At 39.3% G+C, this 26,032-nt stretch overlaps 2 protein-coding genes across 4 annotated transcripts; both read right to left on the minus strand.

Annotated features, from left to right (window-relative positions):
- Positions 1 to 11,038: 11,038 nt before the first annotated feature.
- LOC125376743 (tryptophanase-like) lies at positions 11,039 to 14,333 on the minus strand. Its single transcript, XM_048388528.1, has 2 exons — positions 14,271 to 14,333; positions 11,039 to 12,439 (listed from the first exon to the last, which is right to left on the minus strand). Exon 2 carries the CDS (start codon positions 12,436 to 12,438, stop codon positions 11,086 to 11,088), a length of 1,353 nt encoding a protein of 450 aa, XP_048244485.1. The 5' UTR covers position 12,439; positions 14,271 to 14,333; the 3' UTR covers positions 11,039 to 11,085.
- A 2,281-nt stretch (positions 14,334 to 16,614) lies between these two features.
- LOC125371632 lies at positions 16,615 to 25,794 on the minus strand. Of its 3 annotated transcripts, XM_048388524.1 has the most exons (5): positions 25,507 to 25,794; positions 21,094 to 21,165; positions 19,666 to 19,815; positions 17,931 to 18,322; positions 17,052 to 17,879 (listed from the first exon to the last, which is right to left on the minus strand). In XM_048388524.1, the coding sequence occupies exons 1-5, from the start codon at positions 25,709 to 25,711 to the stop codon at positions 17,814 to 17,816; spliced, it is 885 nt and encodes a 294-aa protein (XP_048244481.1). In that variant the 5' UTR covers positions 25,712 to 25,794; the 3' UTR covers positions 17,052 to 17,813. The 3 variants fall into 3 exon arrangements, with proteins under 3 accessions (XP_048244482.1, XP_048244481.1, XP_048244480.1); XM_048388523.1 differs by having other exon boundaries at positions 17,052 to 18,322; XM_048388525.1 differs by lacking the exon at positions 21,094 to 21,165 and having other exon boundaries at positions 16,615 to 18,322.
- Positions 25,795 to 26,032: the final 238 nt, after the last annotated feature.

Here is a 26,032-nt window from a genome sequence, read left to right on the forward strand (position 1 = left end):
TTATTTAAATGTTAAATCTTTGCTGAATGTAGAAAAATATATTGATTCTTTGCAGGATAAATCTCTCAGAAGAACCATTTGTAAATTTAGGATAATTTACATAATTTTAATGTTCAGTTTCTACGTAAAAACCCCTCAGATAATGAAAATAGTGTATGTAGATATTGTAACAAGAGTTGTATTGAAAATGAAGATCATGTATTTTTCACTTGTGATTATTACCAGACTTTACGGAAACATTATATTACTCAACTACAGGATATGTATGACAGTTACCTGTCACTTCCAAATATTCTTAACTGCAAAAATGTCAATGTAATAAAACTGACTTCTGTATACCTGTATAAGATATTTAAATCTAGAAAAACGTGACTAAATTTATATTGTACTGACATTGTAATGTAGGCCATATGGCCCACATTATATCGAATAAATCTGTCTGTCTGTCTGTCTGAAAGGGACAGTACTTTAATATCACAAGACATGCCCTCGTTGTCATACACTGCCTTTACATTGTTACTGTGATAACCTTTCCGACTAACGGCGCCTGAATATGTATGTCCGTACCATCAATGCAGCCAAGGACACTCGGAAACCGCCAAAAACAAAAGAAGAACTATAATCCGGGAATCGTCGTTAACATTTTGTTTGGTTGTTTGTTGTTTAACGCCGCACTCAGCAATATTTCAGCTATATAATGGCGGTATGTAAATAATCGAGTCTGGACCAGACAATCCAGTGATTATTGACAACTTAAGCATCGATCCACGCAATTTGGATACGATGACTAACATCAACCATGTCAGCGAGCCTGACCATTGACAACATAACTTATTTCTTAGTAATAAAATTAAATATTTTTGAAATTGCATATTTTTAATGCATGATGAACATACTACATACTACACACCACACTTGTGATTGTTCTTGGATGCTCATGTTCACTGACAATATTTGGAATGGTTGTATTTTTTTCCATTTTTATATTAACCCAGTCCCCCGAGTGTTGCAATTTGTTTTACTGAAGTTGTATACAATTCGGCACTCTCGCGAGATCTCTGATCAAAAGCTTGTGATTCACTACATTACCGCTGGAATCCTGGTTGCCGAGTTAATGTTCAGACGCCCAGTTTTGCCAAATGATCGCTCTGCACTGGTATATTTTTGAATTATCTACCCCATGGTGAAACATTAAAGATTTGTTTGAACAGCAAATAGTGCTAAATGTTGTCCAAGTTTATGTTTCGCTGACTGAAACCCAGGGGTTCACATCGAATTCGTTTCCAGGAAATTTGTTTGTGTTCAGCCTAGATTCAGTTCCGACCTTCCAAAACACACCAGGATTAAATACATAAATCTGTAGTGAAAAGGTTCCGACCCAGTTGTGAAAATGTTCCGACCCTATAGTGAAAAGGTTCCGACCCAGTTGTGTAAATGTTCCGACCCAATAGTGAAAAGGTTCCGACCCTATAGTGGAAAGGTTCGGACCCTGTAGTGAAAACTGTTCCATTGGCAGAATGTGCACATGAAAAAAAGGGAAACTAAGACATATAATCGTAATACAAATAACCATAAACTAAACGAAAAAACAAAAGAATATGATGGAAAAAGTTATCCTAGAACAAATCCTGATAGTTAATAAATGATACAGACAAATGTGAAAACATGTAATTATAACAGAGACCTAAATCGGAAAAACTGCTGCACGAGAATTCCATGAGTGAGTGAGTGAGTTTGTTTTTACGACGCTTTTAGTAATATTCCAGTAAGATAACGGCGGGGGACACCAGCAATGAGCTTCACACATGTCGGGAATCGAACCCGGGTATTCGGCGTGACGAGCGAATTCCAGGAAATGACTGTGTTTATGTCCAGTAAAGTATAAACAAAGGCAGTCGCCAGTGAATACTACAGCTGTAGCGATGAAGTATCCCGAAAATGAGAAAAGGACAAATCCAATTATAAAGAAATGTCAGGTAGGATTTTTCACCTATAGAGAATTTCCACACATACATGCATGTGACCGGAACAAAAGTCAGTGTGAGAGGAACCCAAACTTGACGTGATATGCGCCTCCAGTGGAACAAATGTCAATGTGAGAGGAACTAAAACTTGACGTAATATGCGCCTCCAGTGGAACAAATGTCAGTGTGAGAGGAACCCAAACTTGACGTGATATGCGCCTCCAGTGGAACAAATGTCAGTGTGAGAGGAATTAAAACTTGACGTGATTTGCGCCTCCAGTGGAACAAATGTCAGTGTGAGAGGATCTAAAACTTGACGTGCTATGCGCCTCCAGTGGAACAAATGTCAATGTGAGAGGGACTAAAACTTGACGTATTATATTATTATTTGTTGTTTAACGCCGCACTCAGCAATATTTCAGCTATATAATGGCGGTATGTAAATAATCGAGTCTGGACCAGACAATCCAGTGATTATTGACAACTTAAGCATCGATCCACGCAATTTGGATACGATGACTAACATCAACCATGTCAGCGAGCCTGACCATTGACAACATAACTTATTTCTTAGTAATAAAATTAAATATTTTTGAAATTGCATATTTTTAATGCATGATGAACATACTACATACTACACACCACACTTGTGATTGTTCTTGGATGCTCATGTTCACTGACAATATTTGGAATGGTTGTATTTTTTTCCATTTTTATATTAACCCAGTCCCCCGAGTGTTGCAATTTGTTTTACTGAAGTTGTATACAATTCGGCACTCTCGCGAGATCTCTGATCAAAAGCTTGTGATTCACTACATTACCGCTGGAATCCTGGTTGCCGAGTTAATGTTCAGACGCCCAGTTTTGCCAAATGATCGCTCTGCACTGGTATATTTTTGAATTTTCTACCCCATGGTGAAACATTAAAGATTTGTTTGAACAGCAAATAGTGCTAAATGTTGTCCAAGTTTATGTTTCGCTGACTGAAACCCAGGGGTTCACATCGAATTCGTTTCCAGGAAATTTGTTTGTGTTCAGCCTAGATTCAGTTCCGACCTTCCAAAACACACCAGGATTAAATACATAAATCTGTAGTGAAAAGGTTCCGACCCAGTTGTGAAAATGTTCCGACCCTATAGTGAAAAGGTTCCGACCCAGTTGTGTAAATGTTCCGACCCAATAGTGAAAAGGTTCCGACCCTATAGTGGAAAGGTTCCGACCCTGTAGTGAAAACTGTTCCGTTGGCAGAATGTGCACATGAAAAAAAGGGAAACTAAGACATATAATCGTAATACAAATAACCATAAACTAAACGAAAAAACAAAAGAATATGATGGAAAAAGTTATCCTAGAACAAATCCTGATAGTTAATAAATGATACAGACAAATGTGAAAACATGTAATTATAACAGAGACCTAAATCGGAAAAACTGCTGCACGAGAATTCCATGAGTGAGTGAGTGAGTTTGTTTTTACGACGCTTTTAGTAATATTCCAGTAAGATAACGGCGGGGGACACCAGCAATGAGCTTCACACATGTCGGGAATCGAACCCGGGTATTCGGCGTGACGAGCGAATTCCAGGATATGACTGTGTTTATGTCCAGTAAAGTATAAACAAAGGCAGTCGCCAGTGAATACTACAGCTGTAGCGATGAAGTATCCCGAAAATGAGAAAAGGACAAATCCAATTATAAAGAAATGTCAGGTAGGATTTTTCACCTATAGAGGACCGCCTCCGTGGTCTTGTGGTAGAGCGTCCGCCCGGAGAGCGGAAGGTCCAGGGTTCGATCCCGGGCCGCGTCATACAAAAAGACGTTAAAAGATTGTACTTGTTGTTACCCTGTCTGGCGCTCGGCATTAAGGGGCTAAAACAATGACTGGTCGGCTCGGAGTCAGTATACTGTGTCTGAGTGGGGTATTCATGTTAAACTGCGGCATGGTATCTCAGTGAGCTAGCACTATAAATCGGCATCAGTCCGGACTAGTACAAGCAGCCACACACACACATACACGTGCATGCACGTCGCTATATAAGTGCAATAATCTTGGACGCGACGTTAAACTCAATTTCACCTCACCTCACCTCACCTATAGAGAATTTCCACACATACATGCATGTGACCGGAACAAAAGTCAGTGTGAGAGGAACCCAAACTTGACGTGATATGCGCCTCCAGTGGAACAAATGTCAATGTGAGAGGAACTAAAACTTGACGTAATATGCGCCTCCAGTGGAACAAATGTCAGTGTGAGAGGAACCCAAACTTGACGTGATATGCGCCTCCAGTGGAACAAATGTCAGTGTGAGAGGAATTAAAACTTGACGTGATTTGCGCCTCCAGTGGAACAAATGTCAGTGTGAGAGGATCTAAAACTTGACGTGCTATGCGCCTCCAGTGGAACAAATGTCAATGTGAGAGGGACTAAAACTTGACGTATTAGCGCCTCCAGTGGAACAAATGTCAGTGTGAGAGGAACTAAAACTTGACGTGATATGCGCCTCCAGTGGTACAAATGTCATTGTGAGAGGAACTAAAACTTGACGTGCTATGCGCCTCCAGTGGAACAAATGTCAATGTGAGAGGAACGAAAACTTGACGTGATATGCGCCTCCAGTGATACAAATGTCAGTGTGAGAGGAACCCAAACTTGACGTGATTTGCGCCTCCAGTGGAACAAATGTCAATGTGAGAATGAACAAAAACTTGACGTGATATGCGCCTCCAGTGGAACAAATGTTGGTAGTAAAAGTTCCGCCGGAACTTAGATACACATGGAGCCAAATCTTGTTTACACATTGATTGATTGCCATCCAAAATTTCCTAAAGACTTTTTCAAGCTGGGTAATAATATAGAAGAATGTCCTCTAAAAATCATGAAAATGTCCTGTGGCCTGTTTCACTTGCAAAATCACTGCGCCAAGATATTTCTAGTTTTCTCCCATTTTACGAAATAGGAACCACAAAAATATAGTAACAGACTGAGTAGTTTTTTATTTTCCCTAATATTTCTCCATTGTATGGATAATTTCGATTAAAAGATCAGGGCCTAGAATTTCGAAACGATCGTAGCTAAGATAAATCTTAACAACTTACGTTCAAAGATAAGATATCTTAAGGTTAAGATAAGATAGATTTTCGAAACTATCGTAAACCTGTCGCAGATCGTTCAGAGTTACGATACCTGTCGTAACTCTGACAGAGAACTCATTTGTGTTAGAGATTGAAAAAGCGGGGTGTTTCCCAGTGACGTCACGGGGATTTCCCAGCTGCATATGCGTTCAGCATTTAAAATGCGTGTTCAAGTCTGGTATACTGTTTATTTTTATGTTTATGTCAAAAGTCAAGTTTATATTAGTGTAAACACCAACATTATACGTGGAAACACTCAAAACAAAAATTGTTCAGGAAGCAGCGCACCCACAAGCAAGTTTATATGATAATCTAAGCTTGTTAAGTTTGTTTTGTTACTTATGTATCCAATATATTTCACGAATAAACAAAGGACTTAAATACAATATCAAGCTATTAGTATTTAGATGATGAAATTATTTTTTTATCTATCTAGATCCATAATTATTTTCAAAATTTAAAAATGACACTAATTTTCGTTCGCAAAGAGAGATAATTTAGGAATGTCAAGTTATGTTGTCTCATGGAACACGCCACAAGTTAACGTGAACATACATATAATGTAGTCATTTTCTATCCTTTAAATTAAGTAGAGCTAATAAACTGATTTGTCTGATTTCATTTAAATCTGGCTGAGGAGCGAAATACTTTGTAATGTGTCAAATCTATTCCAGAACGTAGTTCAATGATGTTTGGCTTGTCTGACAGAATTGCTGAGGATCATTTACTAGTATTTGTCCGTTGAACCTATACGTTACAACGATTTTATTGTCTGAATGGTCTCAAGGATATCTATATTTTTGTAAAACATAAAACGGGAAGATGTAGACTTAAATATTAAAAAGACCAAAATATTTTAAAACCGGTTTATTGAATGCAAAGATTATTGTGTTGAAAATGTGTATTTTATGTTGATCAGTAAATTTCATTCAATAAACTTTTTTTCTGCGAACATATATTTGAATGTGAATTTTGGACAATGTGCAATCTATGCTACATTTTGACGAGAACCAGAACGAGCATGGGAACTCATTTTTTATTTGATTTGTCGATACAAAAATCTGTGCTTAACTTTTGCTGTCAAAATTTCAGTAAATTGTTATATTTATTAGGGAATACATCTATATGCCGTTAATCACCTGCTTTTAAAGAATGCAATTATTCAACAGACAGTTTTTAATCACTTTTTATCAAATATTTGTCTTTCAAGAGGATATAGATAACGTAGGTATTGAATTTAAAACGAAACAAATTACAATTACTTTTGCAAGAAAAATATTAGATATTGTATACAAATATTTGATCACATGTATTTCCTTGTTAAGTCAATAAATACTACACTGTATAGTTAAAATTCAATTATTAAAACCACCCGTCCCACACGATTTTAGATGTAAAAACGTATGCGAAACCTTTATGGTTGTTTTTACATATGTAGATTGATATAATTTTATAAAATGCGAAAATAAAGACTAAAGCATTGACTCAAATGCGACTCAGAAAATATAACAGCGGAACTCTTCGGTTTATGAAAACTGTACCATTGAGCAAGGTGTCCCGGGCGAATACAAAGGGAAACCACTCTCAACTAGACTTTGAACTAAGATTAGCTCCCCCTAAACTATCAATAAGGTCACGGTCATTACTGTAGCCTGCCGACACCTTCCGTTTTTATCCTTCCCAAATTATCGAAAAGGTATGTTGTTTTACACTTCTTCAGCATGGACTTGGATAGACAAATAATGTAAGCTATCGACTCCACAGTTATGTGTATCGCTGTCGTGATTAAGAACATTTTTGACGTGAAATCCTTGATACCTTCTTCGTGTTTTCGAATTGTCAATTTGAATCACTCAGTTTTACAAAATTAAATGTCAATGTTTGAACGTAAAGCGGACTAGTTGTTTGGCACAATCTCTATGGAAAAGTATGCCGCCATCTTGGATGAAGATAAAATAAACTTACGACAGGTATAGAGCTATCTTAGATTTACGACAAACTTAAGATATCTTAGGGCTACGATAGTTTCGAAAATAGGCTACGATAGCCTACGATTTCCTTACGATAACTTTAATATAATCTTAGGGCTACGATCGTTTCGAAAATCTAGGCCCAGAATGGTAGCCTTTATCAATAGAACAAACCACAAACAGGCCCTGACCAAAACAGACACCCACCTCCACCCATGGATCATAAAAAAATAATTGCGTGCCTGGTGCAACCTTCAGACAATCAAACGATAAAATACAAATGTAAAACACATCGTTTCATCAACACTTGTGTATATATTAATAAAAAATATAATGTGATGGTTTTCCTTCAGAAAAACATTTACTTTTAATTACAAAATATGATTTTTTAAATTAACCAATTTACGATTTTTATATTTTTGCCATTATCTATATTTTACGATTCTTCAAAGGATATATATATATGTCAGAATGTTTGAAGTGCAATCGAACATGCATCTTTCCGCAAAGATTTCAAAGAGCGTCATATGACTCTTGCTTGGAAACTGCTAGATCAATGTTACACCAGCCAAGGCTTCTGTTAAGCTTTCGAAACGTTTTATGGTTGAAATGAGGATGACATTTGCAAAGATGTGACTAAAATGATGTCCGATGCAATTCCATATTTTTACTTGTGCCATATGTTCGTGTGTTTATTTTTTTAAGGTGAACAATTGAGTTGTCTTTACATGTGTTTGCAACGAGTGCCACAGGTAGGACAAGATACGCTCACCTTTTCGCGATGTAGATATTGCTTGATCTCACCCAAGCGATATCTCCCGTGAGTGCCAGTTTTGGATGATAAAATAACTTGGCCTCGGGTGTTAAAACGATACTCCAATTTTGCTGGTATGATAACATTTGGAGAGAGCAACATGTGACAGTACCAGATCGTTTCATATGTAATTTAAGACAAAGGCTAAAAGATATGTATTTTCAAAAGTTCACTATCTTTTCACAATAAGTTAAATCAATACTCCTGTTTAAAATAGTTCATTCTTATTGCAAAATATCTTTTGGACATAAATGTTAAGAAATTTCGAACAGCACTATCCCGTTTCAGATGTAGTTCTTATGACCTTCTGATAGAAAAAGGTTGACATTTAGCGACATCAAGGGAAAACAGATTGTGTAAATATTGTACCTCCTATGCTATAGCAATTAGGACATAGAATACATTTTTTCAGGTCGTAGAACTGCATGATCATATCTTCCACATGTTCCTATTAATAACAAATATATCCTTTTCAGTGAGAGTGTTTTTCAAACACAATGATAGTGTGTTCTGATCTGCGTGTCCCGGGAAATATATACTTGATGATTCACTACCTCCTATATGTCGACTCAGATGGACAGTCGGGGGCAGAGTATGTTTCAGTACCTCCTATATGTCGACTTAGATGGGCATTTCAGGGACAGGGTATGTCTCAGTACCTTCTATATGTCGACTAAGATCTGTATTTTGGTTCAGAGTATGTTTCAGTACCTCCTATATGTCGACTAAGATAGGTATTTTGAGGCAGAGTATGTTTCGGTACCTCCTATATGTCGACTAAGATAGGTATTTTGAGGCAGAGTATGTTTCAGTATATAATCTATATGTCGACTAAGATCTGTATTTGGGTTCAGAGTATGTTTCAGTACCTCCTTTATGTCGACTAAGATAGGTATTTTGAGGCAGAGTATGTTTCACTATATTCTATATGTCGACTTAGATGGGTATTTTGGGTCAGAGTATGTTTCAGTGCCTCCTATATGTTCGACTAAAATGGGCATTTGGGGGGAGAGTAAGTTTCAGTACCTTCTATATTTCGACTAAGATAGGTATTTTGAGGCAGAGTATGTTTCAGTATATAATCTATATGTCGACTAAGATCTGTATTTGGGTTCAGAGTATGTTTCAGTACCTCCTTTATGTCGACTAAGATAGGTATTTTGACGCAGAGTATGTTTCACTATATTCTATATGTCGACTTAGATGGGTATTTTGGGTCAGTGTATGTTTCAGTGCCTCCTATATGTTCGACTAAAATGGGCATTTGGGGGCAGAGTTAGTTTCAGTACCTTCTATATTTCGACTAAGATAGGTATTTTGAGGCAGAGTATGTTTCAGTATGTAATCTATATGTCGACTAAGATCTGTATTTGGGTTCAGAGTATGTTTTCAGTACCTCCTTTATGTCGACTAAGATAGGTATTTTGAGGCAGAGTATGTTTCACTATATTCTATATGTCGACTTAGATGGGTATTTTGGGTCAGAGTATGTTTCAGTACCTCCTATATGTCGACTAAGATAGGTATTTTGAGGCAGAGTAGGTTTCAGTACATTCTATATGTCGACTAGGATGGGTATTTTGGGACAGATTATGTTTCAGTACCTCCTATATGTCGACTAAGATTGGTGTTTGGGGGCAGAATATGTTTCAGTGCCTCCTATATGTTCGACTAAAATGGGCATTTGGGGGCAGAGTAAGTTTCAGTACCTTCTATATTTCGACTCAGATGGGTAATCGGGGTCAGAGTATGTTTCAGTACCTCATATATGTCGACTAAGATCGGCATTTGAGGTCAGTCTTTGGGGCGTGGCTGATTTGGGTGTCGTTGATTGTTGTTGATGCGTCCAACCAGATTAGACTAACTTCAGTCCTTAGTGATATATCTGGAATATTAGAACATTCACTCCCTCAATAATAATGAAGCAAGTTTTTGAATAGAATGAATAGTGTGTAGACCTTCAGGTCAAGTTGATCTAATGCAGACAAAACCTAAAGTAGCAATTTATATCGAATTTATTCACATAAAATGTTACAAACACATAGCCAGTATATATTCCCAGACGTGAATCAAAATAAATAAATAAAACTTTTAATGAGTTTGTTTTGAATCTATCGTTATTAACAAAGCAAATACGGGATACACCGCAGTGCCAGATGTGCGTGGATATATCATAATATTACATACTACAACGTCAAAGCCATAACCATACCATACAGTCAATGCAAGATACCATAAAATCCATGGATCACTCCATCAACTGCAGAACAAGAGTGTGTGAGTTTGGTGTAACGGCGCTTTAACCTTTACCCTGTCAACTGGGTTAGTCATTCCCCCATGAGCATCTTGACAAGTGTGTGAAACCAAAGTGTTGAAATTCTTCCTCGCCTTCTTATTAACAAGTTGAAGATTCGGGGTAGAATAGCAACACATGCTTGTCGTAAGAGGCGACTACAGGATCGGGTGGTCAAGCTCGCTGACTTGGTTAATGCATGTCATCGCATCCCAATTGCGTAGATCGATGCTCAAGAAATCAATCACTTCATCATCTGGTCCAGACTCGATTATTTTTCAGACTGCCGTCATATAGCTGGAATATTGCTGAGTGCGGCGTTAAACAACAAACAAACTAACAAATCTTATTGACACATTGCATAGGGTGGTTCATCAACAGATGGGACATCGGAGGCTCTGAAGTTCGAATCCATGTGTCACCATTCATGTCATCAATTGCCTGTCACTATTCCCGTGCCATTATCATCAAAGGTATAAACGCTCAGCTGGGATTTTATTGAAAAACATTTTTCTGTTCCCGGAATAGAAAAACAATTCTGTTTTGGTATTACAAAAAGCCAAAGCAAATAACACCATTCGCAGGACATGGTGGATGTTTCAAAACAATAATGTGTAATCGTTAAAACTCCAACCCTGTTTAGATCCTTCTTCCGGGCAACAAACAATCGAGTGTCCGTCTGAAATAAAAGTGACCCTCTACCCCCATCCCCTACCCTACTTCCCCCAACCCAATTGAATACTAAATGATAGGCCTCTGCTGAAGTAACATAAAACTGCTTTACTGATCTTCAGAGTTTAAAACTGCGTTCTACCCAACTACTCACACTCATTCCCTTCAAAGCCACATGCCACAACTTTCTATATTAGCAGTTCAATAAATAAAGAACAACTGGTGCTTCACATAAGGTTTACACGTTAATCAATACTGCTTCCACAGGCGCCGTCTTAACCTTGTAATAATGCCCATTTCCAACAATTCTCATTCCAGACACTCTCTCCTTTTTCGCTATAAGTTGCTTGAATATATCTGCTATAAAAAGCAGGTGTGACAAGGTGTAGGCTCTCCTTGGGATGCAGAGTTTTACGAAATGTTGATGACTTTCACGGTCATTTCTGTCATCGACATCCAACACATTTGGACCATGGGCTCCACGGATGCCTCCTTCAACAAACAGAGCACAGTTGAGAGCCCACGCCGGATACTGGTGTGTTGGAATATGAGGCAAACATTTAGCTGCGTTGATGTAAAGTGCACTCCCGACCGGTTCCACAATAGACACGCCAGCTTTCTTCAGTAAATCTCCAAACTGTGTCAGTGTTTCAATTCGATACTTCAGATAGCTATCTTCAATCCCTTCCAACAATCCTATCGCAATAGCATCAAGATCTCGGGTGGCCATTCCACCCAGTCTCCATTTCCCAACTGTTCGGTTTAACTGGCCCCTAATTGTGGCGAAGAGGTCCCCGTCTCTAACTGCTATAAGGCCACCAATGTTGCACAAGCCATCCTTCTTAGCGGACAGGTAAAAACCGTCGAAATAGGAGAACATCTCAAGAGCAATGTCTCTGGCTGAACTGTTAGCATACGTCTTGTCTCTTATTTTGATGAAGTAGGCATTTTCCGCAAAGCGACATCCGTCCATGAACACTCGAATACCCTTGTCATGGCAGATCTCAGATGCTCGCTTCATGTTTGCCATAGATATTGGTTGTCCTGCCTGATTATTGCTGGTCAAGGTCAAGACAACCATACCATTGCCTAACTCTACCCGAGCCAATTCTTCTTCCAGTTTCTCACAGTCAATATTACCATTAAAGAGCCCACCATCGACAAACGTGCAAGGAAGTTGGGTAGTTTTAGCGTTAACAAGTTCAGCATTTGTTTTAGTGGTAGAATAAAATGTGTTACTAAAGACTGTAAACCCGGGTTTAACGAGAATTGAGAAGAGGGCGTGTTCCGCTACCCTACCCTGGTTTACAGGGAGGATATAAGGGAAGCCTGTTAAAGATTGAATGGTTTGTTTTAACTTCACATAACTGTCAGGAACAAAAGACCCCTCTTGGGATTCGATCATGGCGGCCCACTGCTGATTGCTCATTGCTGAAGCCCCGGAATCCGTCCAAAGATCAAGTGTGACCATTCGATCTGGAACCTGGAAAGGGTTGTAACCGGTGTCCAGCATTAGACTCAATCTCTCGTCCCTGGTGGTGTTTGGTAAGGGTTCCACAATCTTGATACGGAAAGGTTCTACAAACGCCATTCTATAAAATAAAATAATTAAATAATAATGCATAAATGATAATTTTGTGAGTTGTGTTCAACATAAGATAATTCAAACATACCATTACATGGATACTCGTTCATGCAGGTTTTGCACTATTTTGTTGATTTAATTTTGTAAACGGGTCATGATTTCTCCAATAGACACATTCACGGATTCCCTGTAAATGACATAATATCAACATAATTGTAAATACACTTGTTTGTTAGTTCGGTTTGTTATATAGCTTCATATTTGTTTTATTGATCATTTTAAGGAATGGTCTAGAGATTAGGAGCCGAACAAAGGTTTCGACAATGCACAAATGCTAATCGCTAGACACAATGCTTGTAATTTGATATTTCTGTGAAGTCAGAATTCCATTGATCTACGTCTGAAACGTTGGAAGGTTCACTGGACTTCAATCCTCGCTTTGCTGCATGTTTGTTAGATTATGCTGTATATTCCACAGTCATGTCATGATATATGCATTAATGCCTAATCAATGCATTCGTGAAGACAAAATATTGTTTGAATTGTTGTAAGTCCAATAAATACTTAAAGGGAATTATCGGCGGTTCTTGTACTTCCTCTCCGCATGGCATGAGTAGTGTTATGTGGTATGAGGCCGGACATAATATCAACATAATTGTAAATACACTTGTTTGTTAGTTCGGTTTGTTATATAGCTTCATATTTGTTTTATTGATCATTTTGAGGAATGGTCTAGAGCCGAACAAAGGTTTCGACATTGCACAAAATTTAATGCTAATATCTAGACACAATGCTTGTAATTTGATACTTCTGTGAAGTCAGAATTCCATGGATCTACGTCTGAAACGTTGTAAGGTTCATTGCCCAATCAATATGCATTCGTGAAGACAAAATATTGTTTGAATTGTTGTAAGTCTAATAAATACTTAAAGGCAATTATCGGCGGTTCTTGTACTTCCTCTCCGAACGGCATGAGTAGTGCCGTGTGGTATGAGGCCGGACATACAGACTTATGTGAAATTATGTGAGTTGCGAATGGTAGCGGTAGGGCATAGCATGCGTGCCCTTTTAACGAACACCTGGTGTCATCACTGATTTCAGTGATCCAGTGATATAGTGTTCCCTGCTTTTTTACCTTACGCCCAGATTGGCATATTTACATTAAATTACAAATTGCTTTAATTTAAGATAACCCTGTAATACCTTAAACGATGCACTCCTGATGTATAGATTCCGGGGTAGACTAGGTCTTCAGCAACCCATGCTTTCCGTAAAAGGCGACTATGCTTGTCGTAAAAAGCGACTAACAGGATCGGGTGGTCAGGCTCGCTGACATGGTTGATGCATGTCATCGATCCCAATTGCGTGGATCGATGCTCATGATATCAATCACTGGATTGTCTGGTCCAGACTCGATTATTTTCAAACCGTCGTCATATAGCTGGAATATTGCTGAATGCGACGTTAAACAACAAACCAACCAACCAACCTAATGTATAAAACACAGTTCCTCTACATACTTTAGAATGAGGAATAATATTCTCTACATGTCATGAAATTATTTATAAATTCGCAGCCTATGTTTATTCATCGTGAATCAAATTGTGCTTATCGGTCTACATTACTCCGTGTGCAACAGAGTGAAGGTCTTGTATTTCCTATGCTGCATGCAGGCATAACACACATACAAATGGTTTGGAGACAAGACCTTAGGATGGGAGTAGAAACAGAAGTCTATCAACGGGTACATGCTTTAAGCTTTAACCTTGTGTATCCTTATACATATAGGAATATACATTTAGTCTTTATATTATACATATTACAATGGTTTAACATACCTCAAATTGTTGACTTGGGTGTTGTACGTCCTTTATTAGAGATCGACGAACTGCCTTATATACAGACCGCCAAGCTATTTGCTGTGCGTATGATTGTTGTTAAATGTACATTAATCTCAAACAGTGAAACACTAAAGATGTCACAGCTTACAAATACAATTTATTTGTTTCCACATCATTATCTCTGCTGACATTTCTGAAGGCTGAGTGGTCACGTGACGTGTAACCATTGTACGTTCATCGCAGAGAAGAACCCAACACATTAATTAATAAATAACAAAAAATGTTTATAAATTGATTGTACGCCCTATTACCGCTTTAATGATATGAATGTTTAAGTTTTTCATTTTTGATGGAGATGATGACGTGTGCATGATGTATTGATTTGTGCCACATCGGAAGCTGTACAACAGCTGATAGCAGATTGTGCTGTGGGCGTGGAGATTCGCCCTCGCTCAGACCAGTGTACTCAACAGTTAGATAATAATGCTGTACATATGGTTCATTCAAGACAGACAGTATTATTACACGAGAAATATGTCGAACATTTCAATCGGGAAACCACATTACATTCTATTACGAATAAGAACCTTCCTAAGGTTAAAATCCGGTTGGACTAGATCCCCGGTGTCGCGTACTTGCCATCAGGACCGACTAATGTTGGGATTGGATGGTACCATGCTTGCCATCAGGACCGACTAGTATAGGGATTAGATGGTCAGGTTGTGAGAAGTGGCTGATTGCGTGGTATCCTAACCCTGTGGGATGCATCGTTGTTCTTGCTTTCCGTCACTGGTTTGGTGCTCCAAACTTTATATTTACAAGCCGCAGCTTATGATATAGTCAAAATCGTACAACGAGTGAGTGAGTGAGCGAGTGAGTATGGTTTTACGCCGCATTTAGCTATATTCCAGCAAAATCACGGCGGGGGACACCAGAAATGGGCTTCACACATTGTACCCATGTCGGTTATTGAACTCGGGTCTTCGGCGTGACGAGCGAACGCTTTAACCACTAGGCTACCCGACTACCCCGTAATGTTCGTGAACAAGCCTAATGATTAACCGGAATGTCGAAGTGTTTTAACACATCTTTATTCATAGATCTAAAAAACAGGTTCCACTGGTGTCTTTTATTTCGAGTTGAAATTGGTAAATCAGTGGAGGGAATCGACTTTCCAACCGTTATTCAACGATATCAGATCACCGATGCAACTGACGCTTCAGATCAACTTCTTTGCCAAACTGCCTCTTCCCGAGTCTTCCAAACCGAGCACAAGCTTTGACCGATACCATAGTGAGTGAGTCCACCTAATAGCTCAAAAGAGTTAGTGAGTGAGTGAGTATGGTTTTACGACGCTTTTAGCAATATTCCAGCAATATCACGGCCGGGGACACCAGAAATAGGCTTCACACATTGTACCCATGTCGGGATTCGAACCCGGCTCTTCGCCGTGACGAGCGAACGCTTTAACCACTAGGCTACCCGACCGCCCCCGACCGATACCATAAAGTTGCAGACAAACAGGAAGTGAAGCGGCATTGCTGCCCAAGGGGATATCTGTGTCTTACCTATATGTCTCATCCCCAAATTTGACAGTTTTCCTTAACTGACATTTGGGATAGTGGTGAACAAAGTTGAAAAATATGATGTTTTGATACAATTGAACTTTGTTCTTTTAAGAGATTGCAAAAAAATTCAAGCAAATCCTTTGTTTGTTGAGAATCAATACGATGTTAATTCCATTTGTCTAAAATACCTTATATGAATGTAGACAAAACCATTCCGTCATTGCATTAAGGATCATGGTTTATCTTTGAGACAATTCTTTGGTGGTACATTTGCTCGATGCAGCAATATTCCTGTTATTGTAGGATTTTTATGGAGCTTCTTTCTCGTTCTTAGTTGTGTTGAGTAGATTTCTTCGATGTGGCCACAAAGCATGCTGACTGGATATATAATAATAATAATAATAATAATAATAATAATAATAATAATAATAATAATAATAATTATAATAATAATAATAAAGTGGAGTAAGATTGAACATAGTTTAAATTGGCTAGCGCTTTCAACTCGTACCACATACGAGTCTCATCAGGCCATAACATTCAGTTAGCCAATTAAATTTAAACTGTGTTTAATCTTACTCCACTTATTTAATCATTACTATATTGTGCCTGAGAGTAAGAACTTTACTGCGCTGTTTATATATGCATGCCATCGTAGATCGATACCCACAATGTCAATCACACCATTGTCTTGTCCAGACTCAATTATTTACGGAGCGCCATCTATATCTGGAATATATTTTGACAAACAAACAAACAAGCAAACAAACAAATAAACATATGAGTTCTGGTTACTAATCGTTATTACAACATACATGGTCCATGAAATTTTCACTTCAATTGCATGTTAAGGAAAGGGAGATGTACAGGTATATGTTTCTATGCGTTTTATGTATTGTAAATAGATACTATTCAAACTGTTTGAAGTATGTTAAAACTATTCACCAGCCTCAAACATATCAATGCAATGACAGTATGCACATATTCACCCGGGGACATGTAACAATACACCAAATATGTACAACAACGTTGATAAAACCACTTAAAGTTGTCCGCGGAATATTTCAGTGGAGGATTTCGTTGATGTGTAATATAAAAATGAATGACTATGTCTGTCATCAAAATCAATCTGACAATCAGCATAATAATCTTTGTTAATATTTTTTATCTCAAGCCGCTGCGCCGGAAAAAAAAAATAAAATTCCGTCTGTAAGTAAAAATTATTTTTTTTAATTACCAATTTCTTACAAGGATGCTATCCGAGGCTATATTCCCAATTATTTCCTCATGTGCGCGCAACGGATCAGAACCCAGAACCGGCGCAGGATTGGTGTTATTCTTGATACATATTCTGTTTGCGCAGTTTGTATGTGAGTAAGTCAAAATATAATATATCAAAGTCGTTAGTAAAGTACTTGTCATTTCTCCAAAAAATATAAACATTATCATACACATCACAGCTTTAACATTCTGCCACGGGCATCCATGACGTATTAACCGCCATTTGAAACCAAGTGTTCGAGATACTTGGCAATACAAAAAGCGGTAGACATTAAATATTTTTTAATAAGAATGAAAATGTAAACTTGCAATCTAATTGACATTATAATATAATATTGAAATATGAAGTGTATGACATTAGAGTATAATATACATTAAAACTTCATGCATGCTTGGTATGTACAATAATTCTACTCTCTGAATGAACTACACGTGTGCATGGACCTGCATCACGAATATTCTGCCGTATTCATTGAACAAATGTTCTTGGTTTCATTTCTCTATAATATCTTGAGATTGACCAAAGTCACTTTATTTCTTTTTTGTTGCTAATAAACAAACTTGAACTTATCTAGTATTTTACGGTAATTTCAGGAGTTAGTGCAGGTAAGAAAAAAATTCTCAGATACCTGGGTAACAGTACCGTAAAGGCATAAACAGGATCACAGAAATAACAATAGATCGCATTTTGCTAAGCATCACCCGGAATGCTAAGGTCGCCATTTTCCGAAACATTGCCTCGGTAGACATATTCCATGTTGGTATGGCCGCCGTGTGTCGGAGCATTGCCATGGTCGGTGTAGCCCATGTTGGTATGGCCGCCGTGTGTCGGAGCATTGCCATAGACGGTGTAGCCCATGTTGGTATGGCCGCCGTGTGTCGGAGCATTGCCATGGCCAGTGTAGCCCATGTTGGTACGGCCACCATATTCCGAAACATCGATGTCGATACGACCACTCTCATCGCCTTCCATGGCGTAAAGTTTGTTGGTGTCGCGGTTGACGTAGAGGCTGGTGGCTCGTTGAAACGTCTGAGGGGGAATCTTTGGTTTCACGAAAGTTGCGATGAGCAGAATTATGAAACCTACTATGTCGAAGACACCTCCGATAACGCAGACAAAGAGACACCAACCAACCGTCCACTCCAGTCGTGCGCCAATAGCCACACCATAGACGATAACACCCACAATGTTGCATAACGCTGAAACGGCAATATGCGTATTAGTATTTATTCAAATAATACCGAACTTTCATAAGACACTTTCTTCATGAGAGGGTGCATGGGTTTAGATTAACGTCATTTTAAACAGTATTTAAGTTAATGGATCGACTAGCCCGACTCCTTGACTTGATTGCGTGCGCCCGATGACCGCGCGGCTCACAATTTCAATGACTAAATGTTTTGGTCCTGATTATTTCATGCAGCCGTCATGCAGCCAGATCATTGCGAAGTGCGATGTTAAAATGACACACACACACACACCATTCACACACGCACACCACACACACGAACACGTACACCCCGTACACACACATCAATCACACACATATACACCACACACACACACACGAACACGTATACACACCACGCACACACAAACGCCACACACACGTCGTACACGTACACACACCACACGCACACACACCACACACCACACGCACAACACACGCACCCACACACCACGACCACACTACACACATACCACACACACACACACCACACTCACACACCACACACCGCACGCACGCACACACACACACACACATACACACACACACACACACACACACACCACACCACACCACACCACACCACACCACACCACACCACACCACACCACACCACACCACACCACACCACACACCACATCACACACACCACACACATATCACACACACACACCACACCACACCACACATACCACACACCACACCCACACCACACACACACACACACACACACACACACACACACACACACACACACACACACACACACACACACACACACACACACACACACACACACACACACACACACACACACCACACATACCACACACACACCACACCACACACACACACACCAAACCACACACATATCACACGCACACACACACCACACCACACACATACCACACACACACACCACACCCGCACCACACAAATACCACACACACACACACACCACACACGCGCGCACACACACCACACCACACACTACACACCCACCACACACATACCACACCCACACACTACACCCACACACCACACCCACACATCACACACATACCACACACATACCACACCCACACACACCACACACGCGCACACGCGCGCACACACACACCACACCACACACACCAAACAACACTTATTTATGTTTCAAAGCTGCATACAAATATATCTGTTCATGACATATGTATCTAGGACATCTGAGTAGAGATTTACCACCTGAAGAAGTGTATGGACGGTAATACTGCTCAATGACAAAAGTAATGCGGTGAACTATTTACCGTGAATAACGTGTTCATGTCTACTCACCGGCAACAAGCGTGAAGACGGCCATGGTGATGAGAAAACATCTATGGTAGAGGCCCATAGACACGTAGACGTAGACGGGCATCACGACAAGCGGGATGGCCGCGCATATAATGGCCACGCTCTCCAAGCCTCGGACATTGTTCAGCCAATCTGGAATGCATGATGAAAAATTTAGTTCTAACCTTGTTGTTCAAAGACATTCTTGCTGATAGTCAAAGAGTTGTCCCCATTTAATTAATCGTTCCAATGAGGCAGACTTGATGGTGGGGATGTTGTGCAGAAGGGATACTCGTTCTGTAATATGTTTGTAATTAAACAGATACTGTTTTCGATGCGATCCGATAAACTTGTTATTACACCCCGATACATATTGAAAAGTGGTCACTGAGTGAAATTTAAAGATTCAGGAGAAACATGGCAAATATGCGGACCTCGCTTTCAAAATGTCACGCTTGCATCCCAAGTTCCAAGTTGTCCGACTCCCCATTGTTCTCGGTGCCTTAGGTTTGGTGCCTCCCAATCTGTTGACTGACATTGTGAGAGTATCCTGGTTTGCTACCAGGAATACAGCCCTTCTGACAATCTGGGTAATGCAGAAGGCTGCAGTGTTGGGGAGTCTTCACATTCTCCGAAAAGTTCTGGGTGGGTTTGACTAGACAAGAACCCCGACCTGATGATGAGCCTAACCAGCCTGACTGTGCCAGGATCACCCAAACCTTCTTTGCTCCATCAACTACTACTACTGCTACTACAACTACTACTACTACCACTACCACTACTACTACTACTACATGTAATACTACTACTACTACTACATCAACCACTACTACTACTACTACTACTACTACTACTACAACCACCACCACCACCACTACTACAACCACTACTACTACTTCTTCTACTATATGTACTTCGACTGCTACATGTACTACTACAACTTCTACTACTACCACTACCACTACCACTACCACCACCACCACTACTACTACTACTACTACTACTACTACTACTACTACTACCACTACTACTACTACTACCACTACTACTACTACTACTACTACTACCGCTACCACTACTACTACCACCACCACCACCACTACTACCACTACTATATGTACTTCGACTGCTACATGTACTACTACTACTACTACTACTACTACCACTACCACTACTACTACTACTGCTACTACTACTACCGCTACTACGACTACTACCACCACCACCACCACTACTACCACTACTATATGTACTTCGACTGCTACATGTACTACTACTACTACTACTACTACTACTACCACTACTACTTCTACTACTCAATGATGTAGTATGATGATAACAATCAGTAAGTGTCACTATAATTAGACAAGAGCTTTAAGCTCTGATATAGCGAACAAAGCTTTGTATTCTATTGGAATATTTTACACTTACGAAATGGTGCACAGAAAACTTCATTTTTGATGTTGGCGTTGCATGACCGCCACACGCTTCCTCCATCAAGACCTGGATGTGGGAGACATGGGAACAGTGTATGTGAGTATATATAGTTATTGCTGGAAATGTCACAGGCGAAAAGAGCTTCAACTGACAACAGCAGACGGTTAGTGAGTTAGGTTTCAGGGGAATGACATCACGCGGAACACAAGGGAGTGGCTTCCTTCACTTACTCAGGGAGATTCGAACCCTGGTTGGGTGGTTGGTTGTTGTTTAACGCCCCACTCAGCAATATTCCAGCTCTATGACGGGGGTCTGTAAATAATCGAGTCTGGACCAGACAATCCAGTGATTGACATCATGAGCATCGATCCACGCAATTGGGATCGATGACAGGCATCAACTAAGTCGGCGAGCCTGACCACCCGATCTCGTTAGTCGCCTCTAACGACAAGCATAGTCGCCTTTTACGGCAAGCATGGGTTGTGAAGACCTATTCCACCCGGATCTTCACGGGTCTCGGACCCTGGTGTGTAGGCCCTGACGTACCCACAACTAGAACACCCGGTAATGTTATCGTTCGTGTCTTGAGTCAACAGGCTCAACTGAGTCATAACGTCTTAACGGTAGCTAGGCAGTCCATATGTCGTCTCATCTCCAACCTCAACCAAGAAGAAAGCAGGCGGACGAAATGAAATAAAAAAACAAAAAAACACACAAAAAAACCACTCACCAAAAAAAATATATACTGTTTTGATTGTTGAACTTATTAACTTATGATATTAAAACTTGTATCTGTAGGTCATAATAGTCATGTCAGGAGTTTTAGACTTATGAAATATCCTACGTTCTCTTTACATCTTAACTTTGGGAACGTGCAATATCTTACGTTACAATAAAACCTTAAGCTTGGGAACATGAAATATCTTAGGTTATCATAATACCATAAGTTTGGGAACATGTAATATCCTACGTTGTCATAATACCTTAAGTTTGGGAACATGAAACATCTAAGGTTATCATAATACCTTAAGTTTGGGAACATGTAATACCCTGCGTTATCATAATAATTTAAGTTTGGGGACATGAAATATCCTGCGTTATCATAATACCTTAAGTTTGGGGACATGAAATATCCTACGTTATCATAATACCTGAAGTTTAGGAACATTGAATATCTTACGTTATCATAATACCTTAAGTTTGGGAACATGAAATATCCCACGTTACCATTATACCTGAAGTTTAGGAACATGAAATATCCTACGTTGTCGTGATACCTTAAGTTTAGGAACATGAAATATCCTATGTTGTCGTAATACCTTAAGTTTGGGAACATGAAATATACTACGTTGTCGTGATACCTTACGTTTGGGAACATGAAATATCCTACGTTGTTGTAATACCTTAAGTTTGGGAACGTGCAATATCCTGCGTTATCATAATACCTTAAGTTTGGGAATATGAAATATCCTACGTTATCATAATACCTGAAGTTTAGGAACATGAAATATCCTACGTTATCATAATACCTTAAGTTTGGGAACATGAAATATCCCACGTTACCATTATACCTTAAGATTGGGAACATGAAATATCCTACGTTGTCGTAATACCTTAATTTTGGGAACATGAAATATCCTACGTTGTCGTGATACCTTAAGTTTGGGAACATGAAATATCCTATGTTGTCGTAATACCTTAAGTTTGGGAACGTGCAATATCTTAGGTTATCATAATACCTTAAGTTTGGGAACATGAAATATCTTACGTTATAATAATACCTTAAGTTTGGGAACATGAAATATCCTACGTTATCATAATACCTTAAGTTTGGGAACGTGCAATATCTAAGGTTATCATAATACCTTAAGTTTGGGAACATAAAATATCCTACGTTATCATAATACCTTACGTTTGGGAACGTGAATATCCTCCGTTATCATAATGCCTTACGTTTGGGAACATGAAATACCCTGCGTTATCATAATAATTTTAGTTTGGGAACATGAAATATCCTACGTTACAATAATACCTTAAGTTTGGGAACATGAAATATCTTACGTTATAATAATACCTTAAGTTTGGGAACATGAAATATCCTATGTTATCATAATACCTTAAGTTTGGGAACATGAAATATCCTACGTTGTCGTAATACCTTAAGTTTGGGAACATGAAATATCCTACTTTACCATAATACCTAAAGCTTGGGAACATGAAATATCTTAGGTTATCATAATACCATAAGTTTGGGAACATGTAATATCCTACGTTATCATAATACCTTAAGTTTGGGAACATGAAATATCTAAGGTTATCATAATACCTTAAGTTTGGGAACATAAAATATCCTACGTTATCATAATACCTTAAGTTTGGGAACATGAAATACCCTACGTTATCATAATAATTTTAGTTTGGGAACATGAAATATCCTACGTTACAATAATACGTTTAGTTTGGGAACATGAAATACCCTACGTTATCATAATAATTTTAGTTTGGGAACATGAAATATCTTACGTTATAATAATACCTGAAGTTTGGGAACATGAAATATCCTACGTTATCATTATACCTGAAGTTTGGGAACATGCAATATCCTACGTTGTCGTAATACCTTAAGTTTGGGAACATTAATTATCCTACGTTATCATAATACCTTAAGTTTGGGAACATGAAATATCTCACGATAAATGACTGTCCAAACGCCAAATGCGAATATCACTGTGCAGATTGAGTTCGTGTATAAAACATGAACCTTATAAATAGATTATGCGCATTTGAAATGAGTCTTAGTGGTATGTGTTTCATTGTACAGCCGGTACAGACAGCATGTACAGACAGCTTGTACAGACGGCATGTACTGACACATTCTAAGGAGATTGACGCCACTCTGTATAACTTCACGATTCTTTTCAAATTGTGAGGACCTGTGCGGGGCCTATCGTATACAATTTGTCACAATATGTCTTTTCTGACAATTATAACCCGAATCGACAGAGCACGGCAACAAGGCCATTGTGGAATATATCTGAAAGACCGCTGTAAGGTATGATTGAGGTCATGCATGCTAAAACGCTAAGTATTCCTTATAGTTAGATGACATATGCATGTCATTCCTGTGATACGCTTAGCAAGTATATTGTGATTGCTAGTGGCGCATTGTGATAATTTCGGAGGGGTAGAATCAGAGCTTATTCAACACGGGATGGTGATAATGTCGGTACAACACGATGACGGAACAAATGCATCAACCATGGCCAAAACTTGGAGAGTAAGAGGAGTGGTAGGGTAATCATGTAGATAGGTGTCCGCTCGTCACGCCAAAGACCCGTGTTCAATGCCCTCACGGGTTTAACGTAAGGAGCCAATTATCGATGTACCCCTGTCGTGATATGAATGATACAAACTGCGGCTTAAAACACTACTCACCTACTCATTCACTTACTCTGAAGTTTAAAACGCGGTTAGACTACGAAACATTCATCATATTGTGATAGTTGCTAAACCTGAGCCTACTCAACTCTACGTAACATTCATCATATTGTGATAGTTGCTAAATCCGAGCCTACTCACCTCTATGTAACATTCGTCATATTGTGATAGTTGCTAAACCTGAGCCTACTCAACTCTACGTAACATTCATCATATCGTGACAGGTGCTCAATCCGAGCCTACTCACCTCTATGTAACATTCATCATATTGTGATAGTTGCTAAACCTGAGCCTACTCACCTCTACGTAATATTGTTCATATTCTGAGAGTTGTTAAACCTGAGCCTTCTCACCTCTTCGTACGTAATATTCATCATATTGTGATAGTTGCTCAACCTGAGCCTACTCGCCTCTACGTAACATTCATCACATTGTGATAGTTGCTCAACCTTAGCATACTCACCTCTACGTAACATTCATCATATTGTGACAGTTGCTCAACCTCAGCATACTCACCTCTACGTAACATTCATCATATTGTGACAGGTGCTAAACCTGAGCCTACTCACCTCTTCGTGACATTTATCATATTGTGACAGGTGCTAAAACTTAGCCTAGTTGCTCAACCCGAGCCTACACACCTCTACGTACGTAATATTCATCATATTGTGATAGTTGCTCAACCTGAGCCTACTCACCTGTTCGTAACATTCATCATATTGTGACAGGTGCTCAACCTGAGCCTACTCACCTCCACGTAACATTCATCATATTGTGACAGGTGCTAAACCTGAGCCTACTCACCTCCACGTAACATTCATCATATTGTGACAGGTGCTCAACCTGAGCCTAGTTGGTCAACCCGAGCCTACTCACCTCTACGTACGTAATATTCATCATATTGTGATAGTTGCACAACCTGAGCCTACCCACCTCTACGAAACATTCATCATATTGAGGCCTACTCACCTCTCAGGTGCCATGGGTAGTTAAACTGGATACATCCGTCATGGGATCCTCTCAAACACGACAGCCGTCGCCACAACCCAAAGGACGCAGAGGAATCCCAAGCCCAGAATGGAGCAGCAAATGACAAAATCTGCAGAATTTCGGCTAGAAGTAAAGCAATACAGGCAAGGAGAGGTAGAACCCCATATCTTCTGATTCCCTTCATTACTGGAACTATCCTAACTTCTGTACTTGCCAACGTGTTAGGTAGACACAGATCTGTGATGTTACTTGTCGAGCATTACCTAACTGGCTTTGCCTGTTTGCCTAAATGTATATATGAATGGATGCCATTCACTGAGACACGCCAGGTTGTAAACAGCCTTGTCTGTCTGTGAATTGTATTGATAGTTATAGATAGCCTACATTGTGTGAGGTGAGGCGTTTATAACAGGGGCGGGAACGATACAGAGAGTCGTCACAGCGACATAGAGAGGGGTGAGAGACATATACGGACGTGAGATAGACAGACAGAGAGACGTGACAG

The sequence above is a fragment of the Haliotis rufescens genome, unplaced genomic scaffold, assembly GCF_023055435.1.
Source record: "Haliotis rufescens isolate VD_foot unplaced genomic scaffold, xgHalRufe1.0.p SCAF_72, whole genome shotgun sequence".
In the NCBI taxonomy this organism is placed as follows: domain Eukaryota; kingdom Metazoa; phylum Mollusca; class Gastropoda; order Lepetellida; family Haliotidae; genus Haliotis; species Haliotis rufescens.